At 40.3% G+C, this 18,271-nt stretch overlaps 1 protein-coding gene across 1 annotated transcript in view; it reads right to left on the reverse strand.

The window, feature by feature from the left end:
- TM9SF2 (transmembrane 9 superfamily member 2) overlaps positions 1-18,271 on the reverse strand; it is a 78,760-nt gene extending 60,489 nt beyond the window's left edge. Inside the window, exons 1-2 of the mRNA XM_017861916.1 lie at positions 17,789-18,271; positions 728-795 (exon numbers count right to left, since the gene is read on the reverse strand). Coding sequence (XP_017717405.1) covers positions 728-795; positions 17,789-17,959 — 239 coding nt within the window. The 5' untranslated portion in view covers positions 17,960-18,271. The remainder of the gene's footprint in view (positions 1-727; positions 796-17,788) is intronic.

Raw genomic sequence — 18,271 nt, forward strand, 5'->3', positions numbered from 1 at the left:
CGCCTGTAATCCCAGCACTTTGGGAGGCCGAAGTGGGTGAATCATTTGAGCCCAGGAGTTTGAGACCAGCCTGGCTAACATGGTGAAATCCGTCTCTACTAAAAATGCAAAACTTAGCCAGACGTGGTGTCATGTGCCTGTAAACACAGGTACCTGGGAGGCTGAGGCAGGGGAATCACTTGAACGCCACAGGCAGAGGTTGCAGCAAGCCAAGATCGCACCACTGCACTCCAGCCTGGGGGATACAGTGAGACTCTGTCTCAAAAACATAAAAATAAATATAAATATAAATACTATGAATCTACTTCTGTTTAAAACAAAAATGAATAAATGTGATTATATAGATTAGACTATTCAGAGAAAAAAATGTGGAGAAGTAGACATCAAAGTAGTTATTTCTGGGAACTGATTATATGGGACATAAAATTTTGTTTAAAATATGTGGAGCTATTTATAATTTTAAAATGTTAAGAAAACAAAATACCTTTTTGTTCAGTCAGGTAAAAAAGGAAATTCACTCTTTAGTCAGTGCTTCTGTTGTATTACAAAGAAACATAAAACAAAGATCACATTTTTAACCACACCTTGGAAGAGTACACCTTAAAAAATATTTTCAGGCCGTGTATGTTTTAAAAATGCATATCAATTTGTCCACAACTGTGAGAAAACAAAGTTCTCAATGTACAAAATTCTGAATTTTATATAAAAACCAAGCTGAAAAACTTACGCTGTGTATTCATAAGGAAGAACTGATTCCACTGAGTCAAGTCTGTTCACAAATAGTTCTATTTCGGCCTGAAAATAAGGAAACACAAAATTAGAATATAAACAACACGACATAAAGCCTTAAGTCATGCTTAGAATTGAAAAAGAATTTGACAATGTCTGAAGTGTAAAATGTTATAATTCCAGTCAACTTTAAACAATTCTCTTACAAATCCATTCACTGAGTGGATTTATATACATTTAAAAAATACTACAATAGGGCTAGGAATGGTGGCTCACACCTGTAATCCCAGCCCCTTAGGAGGCTGAGGTAGGAGATCACTTGAGGCCAGGAGTTTGTGACTAGCCTGAGCAATACAGCGAGAGCCTGTTCCTACAAAAAAATTTTTAAATTTTTTAAAATTAGCTGGGCACAATGGCACGAGCCTGTATTCCTGGCTACTTGTGAGGCTGAGGCAGGAAGATCACTCAAGCCTAGAAGTTCAAAGTTACAGTGAACTATGGTGGCACCACTGCATTCCAGCCTGGGTGACAGAGCAAGACTCCGTCTTAAAATTTTTTAATAATTAATTTTAAAATACAATAAAATAATTTTCAGAGTTGCAAACGTCTCCAATAGTTTTTAAATGCTTTCTAAATTTTCTAAAAAATTATTAAGATATGTTAACTGAAAGCATTTATCATATTAATATAGATGCTGTTTTTAAAAATCTGGTTTGCAAATTTGGTATTACACTCAGAAGCACAACAATTTTTATTTTTAAACACAATTTTTAGCATTTTCACAGCAAGCAACCAAGAAATGCTGCCAAGTTGGTTAGATATTTCTAGATCAACTATACTGGAATACAATTCCATGCACATGTGTACTCTTAAGCACACGGGGATAGACAACGACCACATGGTCTAACTTTGAAGGACCTCTTCCATCAATTTAAGAACAATGAACTACAAGGTAGTAGCAGTGAAGAAGGTGGCAATAACCAGATCAAGCTGAACATCAGGGTAGAGGGAGATAAGCTGTATCAACTTCCTGGGAAATATAGGCTAATTTTAAGCTACACTTTCCTAGTGAAGCTTCCAAAATTTCTCCCAGGTGTAGCTGAAGTTCTGCAGGACCCATAACACTGACCCACCCTCTCAAAAAAGGAGCTCAGGCTACTCATGACAGAATTTACCAGCTGAGGAAGCCAGCAAGTCATGTGTGCCCTGAAATACTTTTGGTGCTAATCAAAAAATGACTAAGAGCTGTTTGGCTGGGACAAGTATTTTATGGAGTTAGAGCTGTATACTGCCTGTGGTCTAGTCATGAGGCTTCTGGGAGTGCCACAGAGCCACACTTGTCATTTTGATCTCACTTACTAGTGCTGTCAACAATCCTCTACACTTGCTAACATCCCCCAAAGCAAGACGAGATGGTTGGTGTACAATTAAAACAAATCAGTAGTCCACTGCCACCAGAAAGGCAGCAAAACACAGCAGGCAAGATTACAGGTTCTGTGGCCAGACTGCCTGGGTTCAAATCCCGGTGCTATCACTTGTCTAACTGTGTGACTGTGGTCAAACTATTAAACATGTCACTTTCCTCATGGGTGCTTTAGCTTCCTCCTCTGCAAAATGAGGATAACAGTATTTCTCAGACAGGTGCGGTGGCTCATGCCTGTAACCCCCCAGCACTTTGGGAGGCCAAGGCGGATCACCCGAGGTCAGGAGTTCGACACCAGCCTGGTCAACATGGCGAAACCCCGTCTCTACTAAAAATACAAAATTAGCCGGGTGTGGTGGCACATACCTATCATCCCAGCTACAGAGGAGGCTGGGGCAGGAGAACTGCTTGAACCCTGGAGGCAGAGGTAGCAGTGAGCCAAGATCGCACCACTACACTCCACCCTGGGCAACAGAGCGAGACTCCATTTCAAAAAAAAAAAAAAACAGTATTTCTCTCATAGGGATATGGAGATTAAATAAGTTAACATTTATAAAGTACTCCAAATAGTGCCTGACACATGAAATGCTATGCATTTGTTAAAATAAAACCCAAAAAATTTAGTAATATTCAGAAGAAGGAAGTGTTCATCCACTAAAATGCTCACCCAATATTCATGCTATACAACAGAGGGCATCAGCCTTTGTATGTAATACCAAACACAGTATCATATGTGGCCCCTACACCTCTACTCAAGTGAAATTATAACTCAACGTCAACACAGCCTTCAACTCAGCTAAAAAGGTAATAGGACATGATACTGTAGCATGTAGTCTATCATGTAGACTACAGCATGCTTGAATTAACACAAATACATGTAACTGTTGTGAAGGCAAAGTTCCCATTTAATGGCTTCCTTTGCCAAAATAATTTCCACTAATTAGAAAGGGTCAACACTACTATGAAGATAAGTCAGAATTCAAATGATCCATTTAACCTAATGAAGACTGACAGGTCTCCAAAACACTAGTCCAGTTCCTATCTCTCGATTTCCCTCTAGGAAGGAATGTAGCTATTACACTCTACAGGACTTTTCTAAGTTTTGTGTTTCAAAATCTGTACAGCACTGTCAACACATAAGCCATGTCCCTCTTGCTACGATTAAGCATATTCCTCACTCTCAACCTTTCTCAGCACGAAATGATTAAGCAAGACTCTGAAGCTAGGCTGCCTGGGCCTAAATGCTGCCTGACACTAGCTGTGTGATTCTAGGCAAGTTTCTTCACTTCCCTGTTCCTCAATGTTCTGATCTGTAGAACAGAAGTGATAATAATCCCTACTTCAAGAAGTTTTTGAGAAGATTCAAGAGCAGCACCTGGCACAAAGTACCGTATTTACTATTACATAGCCATGTCCAGCAGAGTTTTAAGCAATGATGGAAATGTTCTTCAAATATGGTGGCCACCAGCCACATGTGGCTATTGGACACTTGGAATGCAGTCAATGTAGCTGAAGAACTGAATTTTAAGTTGTATTTAATTAAATGTAAATAGTCCCAGGAGGCTAACGGCCTCTGTGTTAGACCAGAAACAGAAAGAACAGCACAGGAAAGAACAGCATGCTGCTCAGCACCATTTACAGTCATGTGTCACTTAATGACAGGGATGTGTTCGGAGAAACATGTCATTAGGGGATTTTGTCATGGGACCATCACAGAGCATACCTGCACAAATCTAGATGGTGTAGCCTACTACACACCTCGGGTATATATATAGTGTGGTCCATCACATACTTAAACAACATGTGATTGTACTAAATATTGGGGGCAACTGTAACACAATGGTATTTGTATAGCTAAACACATCTAAACATAGAATAGGTACAATCAAAATGCAATCTAAAAGGAGAAAATGTTACACCTGCATAGGGCACTTACCGTGAATAGAACTTGCAAGGCTGGAAGCTGCTCTGGGTGAGTGGGCGGTGAATGAATGTGAAGGCCTAGGACATTACTGTACACAACTGTAGACTTATACACTGTACACTTAGGCTATGCTAAACTTTTTAAAAATAAGGTAATTACGCCATGATGTCACAATGGCTATGATGTCAGTAGGCAATAGGAATTTTTAGCTCCATTATCATCTTGTGAGACCACCGGTCTGTTGTTGACCGAAACGTTATATGGTTCATGACTGTATACAACATCTCTTCATCTATTTAACGCTTTTCCTCTAGTCACTACAATCTTTTCTTTTCCTGGAAAAACGACGCTAATTTTATTAGTCTATCTAAGAGGCTGGCAAACTTTTTCTGTAAAGGGCCAGAGAGTAACTTAGGCTTTATAGGAGGACACTGGGTCTCTGCCACTGCTATAGTGCAAAAGCAGTCGTAGACACTACATCCACAAGTGAGCATGGCTGTAGCCCAATAAAACTTGCACTTACAGCACTGATATTTTATTCTCATGTAATTTTCACTCATCACTAAATATTACCCTTCTTTTGACTTTTTTCTCCAACCACTTAAAATGTAAAACAATTATTAGCCTGAAGGCCCTACAAAAACAAGCAGTGAGCTGGATTAGAATTCTAGTACATCCTTCAGCACTGTTTTCCAGGTATTTTTCAATATTATTTGAATTCAAATCTCAGAGGGTCCAACACAAGGCATAAAGTTTGAAAGCCTGAGGCCATGTGAAAAATTTTAAGACATTGTCTCAGGGCATATAAATATTAGGGTAAATGTTTCTCCCATCTCTACCCAATTGATGAAGTAATACAAATTTTTGCTTAGCTTATGATGTCCTCTCTGAAGTTTCATGGGACAACTTTTGGCTCTAAGAGTCTAAGATTGAGGGAAAACATTATTCTCATTTTCTGCATTCTCTCCTATCTCCTTTGAGTCTTAATCTTCTGAATCACCTATCTCCTTGTCGTGCTAGCTGCTCTTCTCAGGACCTTGCCCTATTCTCATATCTTTCTTAAAAGGCATGTCATGGAGAATCATAGCAGAGTTTAAGATTTATATGTTAAAGTTTCATGTAAGTATAGAATAACATTGTTACTTTCATTAGCCTTTCTACCCAGAAGCTTACATTCTTCAAGGACAGTTCTTTATTTCCTTCCTATGTTCTAAACTGATAGCTTGGAGCTCATCATCTCAAAAACATGGTAACTGTTTCTCTTCAGATACACTTTCTCAATTTGTCCATGACCAAATTAATTTACTTTGTGCTGTCTTATAATAACTTGAAGAGGGCTTCTGAAAATATATTTCCATTAGCTTTACATTATGCTACATATGGAGATTTGTACCACTGGCAAATTAAAACATTTCATGTGCATTCTCTTTTCTAAATTTAAAACCGAAATTAGCCTCAAGCACCAGTCCTGGAAATCTCCACTGTCAGCACTCCCAATGGATTTCTCTCTCACTCCACCTCACTCAGCCCTTAAGCCAACCCACGCCACATTTCCTTTACATTTCATTTTAACCTTTAAAAAACAATCTTGTCAAAACTTTAGAAATCAAATTCATTGGCTCCTTCTAAAACTACAGCAAATCTTCCAGTAATTCTAGAAACCAGGAAAACTTCTTTTCCAGAAACCATGTTAATCTTCTGTTTATGTAACTTGGTGTCTTTTAAACCAATTACTATCACTCTTACTCCATTTTAGCACATAGCCCAAGGGGGGTTTTCAAACCCTTTCCTCCCTTATTTTCTTATCTGCATTTATTAGTTTTTAATCCATCTACATTTGGCATTTCATCTAATATCTAATACCCATTAAATTTACCTTATCTGTCAACCCTTCCTGATCCGATGAAGCAGCTTCCAAATCTCCTTCTTAGAAAGAATGTATCATCAGAAGGCTGGGTTCACTTCAAATCCTAGGTCTACTCTTACTAAGCACTCTGGGGCAAGTAATAATTTTGAATATAGGAACTGAATGATGTAATAATAAAACAGAAAATAGTACATGCAGAAGCTCGTCCATAATTGGCACATAATAACTATAACAAATAAACACAGCAGCTGTAATGTATTATCTTAAAGAAACTGGCCGTTCCTGAGTCTGAATAAAGGTTTATCAGTATAAGGGTTTCTGTGAAAGGCTCTTCCTTCCTCTCGTCTCCCATTCATCCAAGTAGGCTATTCCAGTGTTTTTCAAGAACACTAAGACAGACAGCCTTCTGAACCTTGTTAATGCCTATCCATTATTCTTGTCTTCTTCACTAGTCTAGGGAAAAGGAAGACAATAATTGCCATGCACAATTCTGATAGTAGCCTTAAGAACTAGGGATTCCTTGCTTCTTGAACACAAGGAAACGAGTTAAAAAGCTGGACTGCAGAAACAAAGTAGGTAAACTCAACTGCCGCTACCATAACTTTTTATTTCTGTTGACTTTATTCCTCTACATTTCTTCCTTCTTGTCTCTTCTGACACTCTTCCACACTACTTTTGTAAGAAAGTCTATCACAGATATCAACACTAAATTACGGACCTATTTTTTATGTTCGGCAAAGTAATCGAACACAGCTTGAATATTCATTGCATCTTGGCATTCACAGCACTTTCATTCTTCCTTTTCTAAATTGTGAGAATCTGAAATTTTAAGAATTGTCATCTCACACGTGCTGAGGAATGTGAAGTCAATTAAAATTAAAGTCAACCATAACACAGAACATAGAAGAGAGTCATTTACAATAAATTTGTAAATATGCTACATTTGCAGTAACTCTAAATATCAACTCTTGCAGCAAGACAAAGAAATTTCAAAAGTATCGTAAGAATGAGAACCTCCTAATATAGCAGTGGAGCAAATGTTAAAAATTGGAAGAAAGGAAATGAGACTGCCGGGAGTTTATATGGTTTAAGAAAGGGCTTCAAGCTGAACCATGTGAAAGTATGCCACAGATGTCATGACATTCACCCCTATAAATACACAGATAAGACAAGTATGAAAAAATGTAAACGACTTGATTCTAGGTGGTCGAGGTGAGTAAAAGGTGATCATTACATTACTCTTAACTTTTTTGAATTTTGAAAATTGTCACAATTAAAAGCTGGAAAAAGGGCTTTAAAGTTGAGAGTAGACCTTAGTCTCACTGTAAAGCAACAGAAGCCAAATGAAAACAGTAAGAAATAAAGATAAAAAAGTAAAATTTAGGGTGGAAAAATGTTCCAGGAACAGGAAAAATTATCTCAGAAGAAGCCAATTTATTAAATAGGAAAAAATAGTAGAATTTGCAATATACTTGAAAACCAAAGAACATTCACAACAACAGATCCTGAAAACCATGAAAAACTCAATCAGCCAACACATGTATTTAATGCCCACAAAGTCCTATACTAGACATTTTGGATGATAAAATACAAATTCATGAACGCTTGCCTTCAAAGAAGTTATAATCCAGATGGAAACACAAGGCATGTGATAAGTTTGAATATCTGTCCTTGTCTAAATCTTATGTCAAATTGTATTCTCCAGTGTTGGAGGTGGAGTTTGCTGGGAGGTGACTGGATCATGAGGGTGGATTCCTAATGAATGGTTTAGCACCATCCCTCTGGGTGTTATCCTCCTGATAATGAGTTATTGTGAGATCTGGTTGTGTGTAAAGTGTAGCACCACCCCCACTCTCTTGCTCACTGTAACCATATGACACGGCCACTCCTGCGTCATCTTCTGCCTTGAGTAAAAGCTCCCTGAGGCCCCCCCAGAAGCAGAGAGATGTCAGTGCATGCTTGTATAGCCTGCAGAATCCTGAGCCAATTAAACCTCTTTCCTTTATAAATTACCCAGTCTCAGTATTTCTTTATAGCAATGCAAGAATGGCCTAATAAAGAAAATTGGTGCCGAGGATGGGGTGTTGCTATAAAGATACCTGAAAATGTGGAACTGGTTCTAGAACTGGGAAACAGGCAGAGTTTGGAGGGCTCAAAAGAAGACAGAAAGATGAGGCAAAGTTTGGAACTTCTTAGAGACTGTTTAAATGATTGTGAACGTTGACAGTGATATGGACAGTAAAGTCAGGCTGCTGAGGTCTGAGATGAAAATGAGGAACTTACTGGGAACTTGAACAAAGGTCACACGTGTTATATCTTAGCAAAGAGCTTGACTGCATTCTATTAATGCCCGAGGGATCTGGGGAACTCTGCACTAAAGAGTGACAACCTAGTATATCTGGCAGAAGAAACTTTTATGCAGCAAAGTGTTCAAGAGGTAACCTGGCTGCTTCTAACAGCCTACCTTAGCCGAAGGGTCAAATAAATGATTTAAAGCTGGAATTTATATTTAAACAGGAAGCAGAGCATAAACATTCAGAAAATTTGAAGCCTAACCATGTGGCAAAGAAAAAAAAAAGTTTTTTTCTGGAGAGAAATTCAAGTAGGCTGTGGAGTAACCATGTGCTAGAGATATCTGCATAACTAAAAGGGGGCCAAGTGCTAATATCCAAGACTACAGGGAAAAGGCTTCAAAGGCATTTCAGAGACCTATGCAGCAGCCCCTCCCACAACAGGCCCAGAGGCCCAGGAAGACTGAATGGGTTCATAGTCAGACCCAGGGCCCCACTGCCCTGTGCAGCCTTGGGATCCCAGCATCCAGGTCACTCCAGCTCCAGCTGTGGCTCAAAGAGTCCGAGGTACAGCTCGGGCTGCCATTTACAGAATACAAGCCATAAGTCTTGGGGGCTTCCATGTGCTGTTAAGCCTGTGGGCACACAGAGTTCAAGAGTAAAGAATGCTTGGCAGCCTCTGCCTAGATTTCAGAGGATGAGAAAACCTGGGTGCCCAGGCAGAAGCCTGATGCAGGGATGGAGGCCCCACAAAGCACCTTTAGTAGGGCAGTGCGGAGGGGAAATGTGGTGTTGGAGCCCCATTCAGAGTAGCCGCCAGGGTACTGCCTAGTGGAGCTGTGAGAAGGGGGACATTGTCCTCCAGACTCCAGAATAGTAGATTCATTGGCAGCTTACACTCTGAGACTGGAAAAGCTACAGGCACTCAACAACCTGTAAGGGCAGCTGTGGGGGTTGAACCCTGTAAAACTACAATGGTGGAGCTGCCCAAGGCCTGGGAATATTTACCCAGTGCCTATACCCACTTTGTGTCTTGGATGTAAGTAACTTGTTTTTGCTTTTTTATTTTACAGGCTCATAGGTAGAAGGGACTTTCCTTGTCTCAAATGAGACTTGGGCTTGGGACTTTTGAAATAATGCTGGAGTGAGTTACGATTTTGGGGGACTATTAGGAAGGCATGATTGTATTTTGCAATATAAGAAGGGCATGAGATTTGAGTATTTTTCCCCACTCAAATCTTATGTCAAACTGTAATCCCCAATGCTGCAGGTAGGGCCTGGTGGGAGGTGACTAGATCATGGGGGTAGACTTCTAATGAATGGATTAGCACCATTCCCTTGGTGCTGTCCTCGTGATGGTGAGTTCTTATGAGATCTGCTTGTAAAGTGTGGCATCTCGCCCAACAAAACACCCTCTTCCACTCCTGCTTTGACCATGTGACATCCCTGCTCCTGCTTCACCTTCTGCCATGAGTAAAAACTTCCTGAGGCTCCCCTTAGAAGCCGAGGGATGTCCGTGCCATGCTTGTACAGCCTGCAGAACTGTGGGCCAATTAAACCTCTTTTCTTTATAAATTACCCAGTCTCAGCTACTGAATCTCTGTGTGGTGTGTGTGTGTGTTTTGTTGGATTGCCTTTTTAAACAGTGTCTCGCTCTGTCACACAAGCTGGAGTGCAGTGGCACAATCATGGCTCACTGCAGCTGCCTAGACCTCCTGGGTTCATGTAATCCTCCTGTGGGCAGCAAGCCACCCAGGTGCCCAGGCAAAAAAAGACTGAGGGCATGAGCTGTTCCAGTATAATAAAATATACAAAATAACAAGAGTTCTACTAGATATAGATCATACATATGATTATATATGAATATCATTAATCATTAGTTTGCAGCAATTACTCTTTACTCCAATATTACAATAATCCTCGCTCTACAATCATAACCTAGGAAAAGCCAGGCCATACAGAGACAGGAGCTGAAGGGACATAGTGAAAAGTGACAAGACAAGAGTGAGAGCCTTCTGTTATGCCCAGGCAGGGCCACCAGAGGGCTCCTTGGTCTAGCGGTAACACCAGTGTCTGGGAAGACGCAGTTACCAAGCAGACTGTGGTCTAGCGGTAGCGTCAGTGCCAAGGAAAAACACCCACTACTTAGCAGACTGGAAAAGGGAGTCCCCCTTTCCCCTGGGGAGTTTAGAGAAGACGCTACTCCTCCACCTCTTGTGGAAGGCCTGACATCAGACAGCCCCGCCCACAGTTATCCAGAGGCCTGTCTCCCTGTGATGCTGTGCTTCAGAGGTCACACTCCTAGTCTGCTTTCATGTTCCATACTGTACACCTGGCTCTGCCTTCTAGATAGCAGTAGCAAAATTAGTGAAAGTACTAAAAACCTGATATGAAGAAATAATGGCATAGGCTGTGTCCTCTCTCTCTCTGTCTCTCCGCCTCAGCTGCCAAACAGGGAAGGGCCCCCTGTCCGGTGGACATGTGACTCACGTGACCTTGTCAATCATTGGAGATGACTCACACTCCTTACCCTGCCCCTTTTGCCTTGTTTCCAGCACAGCCAGGAATTCGGGGCCACTACTGGTCTCTGTGTCTTGGTAGTAGTGGTCCCCCAGGCCCAGCTGTCTTTTATCTTTTTGTCTTTTGTCTTAATTTCTACAATCTCTCATCTCCACACACGGGGAGAAAAACCCACCAACCCTGTGGGGCTGGTCCCTACATTCTCCCACCTCAGCCTCCCAAGTTGCTGGGACTACAGATTCATGCCACCATGCCTGGCTAATTTTTGTATTTTCAGTTGAGATTGGGTGTCATCATGCCCAGGTTGGTCTTGAACTCCTAGGCTCAAGCAATCTGCCCACTATGGCCTCCCAAAGCGTTGGGATTACAGGTGAGAAGCACTGCACCTGGCTGACTTTGTTTCCTTATCGTGAAAATAGCATGAGCTATATGAGGGCAATATCTGATTTATTTAAGGTCATTTTCCACTCTAAGCATCTTTATTCACCATCCCAAACAGTTAAGTCCATCTCCTCCCAGAAATTTGCCTTAAATAGAGACAGACAACTCTAGATTATCACTGATGGGACTAGAAAGAGCTTCAAGGGTTACTTGCTTCACATTCACACTTTCAAACTGTCCCCACCTAGGTTATTTCAAGCATGCAAAGTTTTGACAACATGAAACATTTTAAGGAAGTTGCAGAATCCTAAGTCACTTAGAGAAAGCAAGATTGATTACAATCCTGCACTAAGAAATTTTTTATGGAAGTGGTTTTATTTAGAATTCTATAGTTTTCCTTTTTAAATTTCTCTCCCAAAGGTACAATTTTATTTCTAGTCCTAATCTGCCGATTCCATACCTGATCCCAGCTGTGGTCACAACTAGAGTCTATTTTTTTTGTTTTAACAAGGTACCACTCCAGAGGACTATACTTTTTCCCATTTCCTGGTTCCTTTGTTTCTGCTTTTATTCCACCTTATTCTGCTATCATCACATCTGTCCCACCCCACACCTACAATTGGATTTTCAAGGGAGAAAGAAATCTCAGTGAAGAAATGTGACTGTACAAGGATCATGGCAAATGACAAGTCACAAAAGGATTTGAGATATGGAGGCCATAAAAAAGGAAATCTATGGAAGCTTCAACTCCTTAACATTAGAGAAGTCCACAGTGGCGCATTCCTGAAGAAGGGAAGTCTTAACTCAGACACAATAAAAGTCTCAAGAGCAATGCTGGGACTCACAAATGCTTGTTTATGAGCTCTGAGTTATCCAACCAGCAATGCCCAGAAATTGATCTCCTAGATAATTACCTGGGTTATTTCCCCAAAGCCCTGAAAAATAAAATTTCAATTTTAGACTGTATCAACAAAAGAAGTAAATACAAAACCTGACTACTTAAAAATTACATAGACACGTCAAGGCTGCAATGAACTATGACTGCACCACTGCAGTCTAGCCTGGGCAACAGAGCAAGACTCTGTTTCTAAAAAATAAAATAAAATGAAAATTACATGTAGTAGATATAGAGTGTTTTCTGGAACTGTCAAAGTCCAGGGTGATAAGGGGTCAGGGATCCCCAGGGGAGAGGCAAAAAAGAAGAGTGCTCAGAGTAGAAGGCTGTGGCCAAGAGCCTAGGCTTTGGACTCAGTCTTGGGTTTGTTTGCATCCTGGCTTTACTACTTACTAGCTTTGTATACTAGAGACAGCTACTAAATCTTACTGAGCTTCTGTTTCCTCATCTAAATATCATAGGGATGTTATAAAGTTTAGCTAAGGCATATACAAAACACACAAAACGTAGTAAACAGGTTTGAAAAGTGAGAAGAGGAGCAAAAAAATAAAAAATTCACAAATTTCCTCCAAAGCCTTTTATAGATAGTTAATTTTAATGAAAACAGAATGAAACTGTTGGACACATGTAAAGCAGCTACAATTAACTACAAAACTTACTGAGACACCATGGTGACAGAAAACTACAGGAGAGAATAGGGAAGTAAGGGTTTGGGCAGCTGGGCTCTAAGGTTGACAGTGCACAGACCAATCTCTGTAGTGATGTGTGTCTGTGTGTTTGTGTTGGGGGTGTGAGGTGTGGAACGTATGTCTGATTTGTTTCAGATGTTCCAGTTTACACCTTTGGAAGTTCAAGTTTACACCCACCTTGGTGAGGGGCCACAGGCAGAAAGAGACAATTTTGTTCATAGACTTCTGTTGTTTTCTTCATTCTAACTCTCAGATTGACTATAACAAACAATCACAGTCTTAAAATAATTTTACTTAAAAATTTAATTTCTGAAAGGCAAACTTTCTCAGTTTCACATACCTTTTCAGAGGAAGAAGAAACAATTGTTGGAATGTGTATTTACCATAGTCAAAGTAAGTCCTTCCAGTGCCAGATTTCAGATTTGAAACAGCAACACCCAAACACTAATGAGTTTCCAGAAGCTAAGAATCAATGCTCTTATTCCAGAGAAAACTATGAGAACGTGAAACTAAATATCGATAAATATTTATCACTATACCAATAAATACACATACTAATTATTATTTTTTCTTTAAATACTTCAAAATCTTCAAACTACTTCTATGGTAAAATTAAAACAGGTACATACATATTTATTCTGTGTCTGTTCAGATCAACATTCGGACTACTTCCTTAAATTTGACTCATTCCAATATTTATATACGACTGCTCCCAGAATACAAACACAACTTATAAAATGCTTCTAAAAATAACTACCAAGAAAGGAAAGTATGATTATTTTCTTTTTTATTAAAAGTTGTTAAACTAATTCATTTAAACATTGTTTTAACCACTAGGGGTATGATTGGTCATTTTCCTTACAGCAAAGGAAAAAAATCTTAATCTTTCATCTAAGAACATAATCTATCCATCAAACAGTAAAAAAGTGGCAGAATTAAAGTTTTGGAGAATACTATTTTTAGTTGTTAGGTCTGAATTCTGGTTGACAATCCAATAATTACTTGAAAGTTAAAAGCAGCAAAGATGAACTGCTCACTATCTCCACCTCTTAGCCATCAGAATGCCACTGGGCACACTAAGATTTGATCTAAAGCTAAAAAGCACAAAGCTAACTGAAATAGCCAAAACTTTTACAAACTAAATTAGAACTGCATATTTTACCCTGGAAGATCTATTCACTTATAATCAGGCCTTTATTCTACTTATTTCAGTCATACAGTGTCCCTTGATGTGAAGAAAGTAAAGCGAATTCTACAGGAAAGGAATACCATAGCTCAATCTTTTATTACTATGGTTTCAAAACCTAACAAAATAAGGCAAATAAAAGAAAAACATTAAAAGACACAGAAACTTCAATAGCAATGAAAGCAAAGCATTTAAAAAGTGTACAGGCTGGGCGTGGTGGCTCATGCCTGTAATCCCAGCACTTTGGGAGGCTGAGGTAGACGAATTACCTGAGAGCTCTGGAGTTCGAGACTAGCATGGCCAATGTGGTGAAACTCCGTCTCCACTAAAAATACAAAAACTAGCCAGGCATAGGGGGTGGCAGGCGCCTGTAATCCCAGTTACTCAGGGGGCTGAGGCAGGAGAATTGCTAGAACTCAGGAGGTGGAGGTTGCAGTGAGCCAAGATCGCGCCACTGCACTCCGGCCTGGGTGATAAGAGCGAAACTCCACCTCAAAAAAAAGAAAAAGTCTTAGGGACCATCAAATTGATATGAAATTGATAAGTAAAAATTAAAATAATGTGGCAAAACAAGGTATTATTTAGTTAAAGGCACTGTAAATCAAACCTATCGTTGTTGAAAGAAATCTGGCAATACTACACGGAACTAAAACACTTCTTATCTTTGCCCAGAATTTTATATTTGGGGATATGCAAATAATTACTGCTAAATACACTGTAACAGAGCTATTTATAATAGAGAAAAGCTGGGCCCAATCTAAATGCCCTACAAGTAAGAATGGTTAGGCAAACCACGGATAGTACAGGAACAAAATGAAATAGTATAGGCTATAAAAAGCAGTAAGAAGGTGCACCACCTCAATATCCAAATGCATGTGCATGTAAAATAAGTTAAAAAAAAGGAGGCCATGAAAACATACAGTATCTATGAAGGCTAAGATAATTAATCAGAAGTTACAGCAACATAAATCGAATTTTATGTTCACTGGACTCCTGTTTCTCTGCTAGTAAATTCAACATAAGATAATTTTTAAAGAGAGAAAATTACTAAATCCTCAGGGTTCTTCTGATTCTCTGTCAATTTACATCCTGAGGTAAATGCATGAGAGAAACTTTACAGTACATAAAAACACTCTACTACCTAAATTATATATAAGTTGAAGATATATTTGTTTCATCTCTACACTATCACAACAATGACAAATATTGCACTTTTCCTCTAAGAAATGCAAAATACCTTTCAAGGGGAATATGTCATAATCAAATATGATTATCCCTATTTTACAGATGGAAAAACCGTTGGTAATAGTATCAACGACCTGCCAAATTTATCCAACTTCAGATTCACTAACTTAACAGCATCTTTTGGAAAGAATCATTTCCACTTCACGACTCTCATTTCTAATTTTTAAAAGAAGTTCCTTCCACTTTTCTGAATAATGTATACAAGACTGTCCTTAACAAATACGAAATGGATGAGAATAAATTATTAATATCCTGATTGAAGTAATACAAATTTCAACTGTTTACTGTTATTTATAGCATCTTCTTTGAAAGGCAAAGAAAAGAAACATTAAAGTTTATTTCAAATTCTCTACACCAGTCAGTCATATCGTAGGAAAAATGCTGAAAGTACACCCTCCTGCTCTGCTAAGAGTTGTTTCCATTGACCAAACGTGAGTGTAGCTGGCGATAAAGATAAAATCCAAACATTTCAGAAAATGATCTACTCTGCCTGTTTTATCCCTATACCCATGAAAATTTAAAATCCAAAATGACCCCCAAGATTAACCAAAAAACAACTGTAATACACCACCTAGCCACTTACCAAAGGACTGTTGAGAAAACCATCATCTAACTGGCAGACCACCTGTAAGTTTCATTTATTCATTTTCGAAGTCCATCTCAAATGTCACTTCTTCCTCTTTTTTTTTTTCTTGAGACAAAGTCTCGCTCTGTCGCCCAGGCTGGAGTGCAATGGCACAATCTCAGCTTACTGCAACCTCTGCCTCCCGAGTTCAAGCGATTCTCCCTGCCTCAGCCTCCCAAGGAGCTGGGATTACAGATGCCCGCCACCACGCCCAGCTAATTTTTGTATTCTTAGTAGAGATGGGGTTTCACCATATTGGCCAGGCTGGTCTCAAACTCCTGACCTCAGGTCATCCGCCCACCTCGGCCTCCCAAGGAATTACAGGCCTGGGCCACCACGCCTGGCCGTGTCACTTCTTCTATAGAACTTTCCCTAAAGACTCTAGTCCACAGATGTTTCCTCATTTGTGTTTTAGAACACTTTGGACATCATCCTGTATATCAGATTTCAATAATCTGTTAATCTTTTCATAAACTTATATCCCTTACTTTGAGGTTCCTAGAGGGCAGGAAATATATTTTTCATCTTTGAGGCACTAGGAATAGAATATACAACTGCTGTTAAAATTAAAGACCAAATACTAGGCTTTGAAGGTTGGTTACCAAAATATTTAATGGAAAAACCAGTGTACTTGCAAGTCTAGATCTCCCTTCCACTTGGAAGCACAACAGTCTTTCAGTCAGAATCCTCAAAAAGGAGTAAAAGTTTCTTGCACTGCAAAGTATAAACTTAAGTACTGAAACGTTAACTGCTGACTTGGGTAAACCTTAAATATCCTTATATATTTTTTCAGATACAAGGTTTTGCACAGATGTATAAACATGTCATTCAGGACAGCTGACAACCTAAAAAGAAACTACCAAATGTTATGAAAAATTTAATAGCTTATCTAATGCCCTAAAATAACCTCAAAATTCACAGCTATAGTAAAGCTAGCAGTAATAAAATAAACACTAGCTTTAAAAAAAATCAGACATAATAAATAAGCCTATTTATAGATTGTAAAAGTTTGTTGAACGATTATTTGAATTGTTAAAATCATTAAAGGCTTCAAAGAGATCCTCATCCCCCAAATGTTAAGTTTTAAATAAACTTAACAAAATAGTTGTGTATGAATACTGTAAAGCCCTACACCATATAACCTAAAAGCAGGTTACTTTACTTACGCCTCTTTTACTAGCAATTAAACTGAAAACCTTGGGTGTGAATGTTGTAAGAGATCAAAGTTTTCAAGACTTGCCCTAGGAAAATACCAGATTCTTCCATCATTTGCCCCTTTTAAATGTTTAAAACCATCTAAGAGAAACTAAATAGTGAGATCTCGTATCTTTTTTTGTGTATTAACATCTTTTACACTTAAAAGTCAGAAATCAAGTGTCTCAACCATTACAGCAACTCTTTATTAATGCAGTTTGTGCGGTTCTGGGTGTTATACTCCACAAATAAGGAACCAACTTCCAATTGTGATGCGAGATATCAAAGTCCTAGAAAGAACAAGCTCTCCTAACCAACCAGGAGGGTCCAGGAAAATGCAATTCAACAGGAAGCAATGAAGTTAAAAGCTAATGGAAATTGTAACTAGGCTGAGTGTTGCTCACATGCAGGGAGTCGGTCACCCGCTTCCTTAGCGTACATGATACAGGGCTGTGAGCGAACACTCACGCGTGGACCTGCATGCATCCAACTCCAAAGCTCTGAGGCGTGAAGCCCAACTCCAAGGGCGCTCCACACGGTCCCTGTTCCAGGAAAACTGAATACAGCTGCTCGTGCTACTTGGCCCGCAAGACGCGAGGAGAGTGTGAGGCCCACTGAGTCCTCCAGAATCTACCCTTGCAAGGGCTGTTCCAGAGCCCCCCACCCACAGCCCGGCCGACCCCAAAAGCTTCTGGGGAAACTCGACCCCACCCACTGCTACACCCCCTTCCCTCACTCCCACCCGAGGATCAGCTCCCCCGGATAGGGGCGACTTCCCTTTCCGACAGTGTATCAGGGGGCTCGTCAGGCCTCACCCACCTTGCACTCGTCGCTCTTTTTTTCTTCTTCGCAGAAGTTGACGGGCGCCAGGCCAGGCAGGTAGAAAGCGCCACTCCGGCGCGGGCCAGGAGCCGCCCCCAGCAGGAGCAGCAACAGCAGCAACAGCCGCGGCCACCGAGGTGGAGACAACACCGGCAGCCTCGCGCTCATGATAGCTGTTTCGGGGAAAGGGCAATCAAGCCTAGGGGGTGAAGAGGGAAGGAGGGGTGGGGAGGCTCGGAGACCACTACAAGGCCGCAGGAGATAAAAGAGGCCGGCCCCGGGACAGCTAGTTCCGGTTGCGCTAGGAGACACCCTGGGTCCCGCAACAGAAACCGAACCGGACCGCGACAGAGCATGCGCATCGCCGTCTGCACATGCTCAGTGAGAACGGTTGCAGGCACCAGGAGTTGTTTCCGGGAGGGAGCGGGGGCCAAGTCCACTTTCCGGGTTTTCCGCGCGCCAGCTGGGGTGGTTACCAGG

This window comes from Rhinopithecus bieti, unplaced genomic scaffold (assembly GCF_001698545.2).
Source record: "Rhinopithecus bieti isolate Rb0 unplaced genomic scaffold, ASM169854v2 scaffold_2254, whole genome shotgun sequence".
Taxonomy (NCBI): domain Eukaryota; kingdom Metazoa; phylum Chordata; class Mammalia; order Primates; family Cercopithecidae; genus Rhinopithecus; species Rhinopithecus bieti.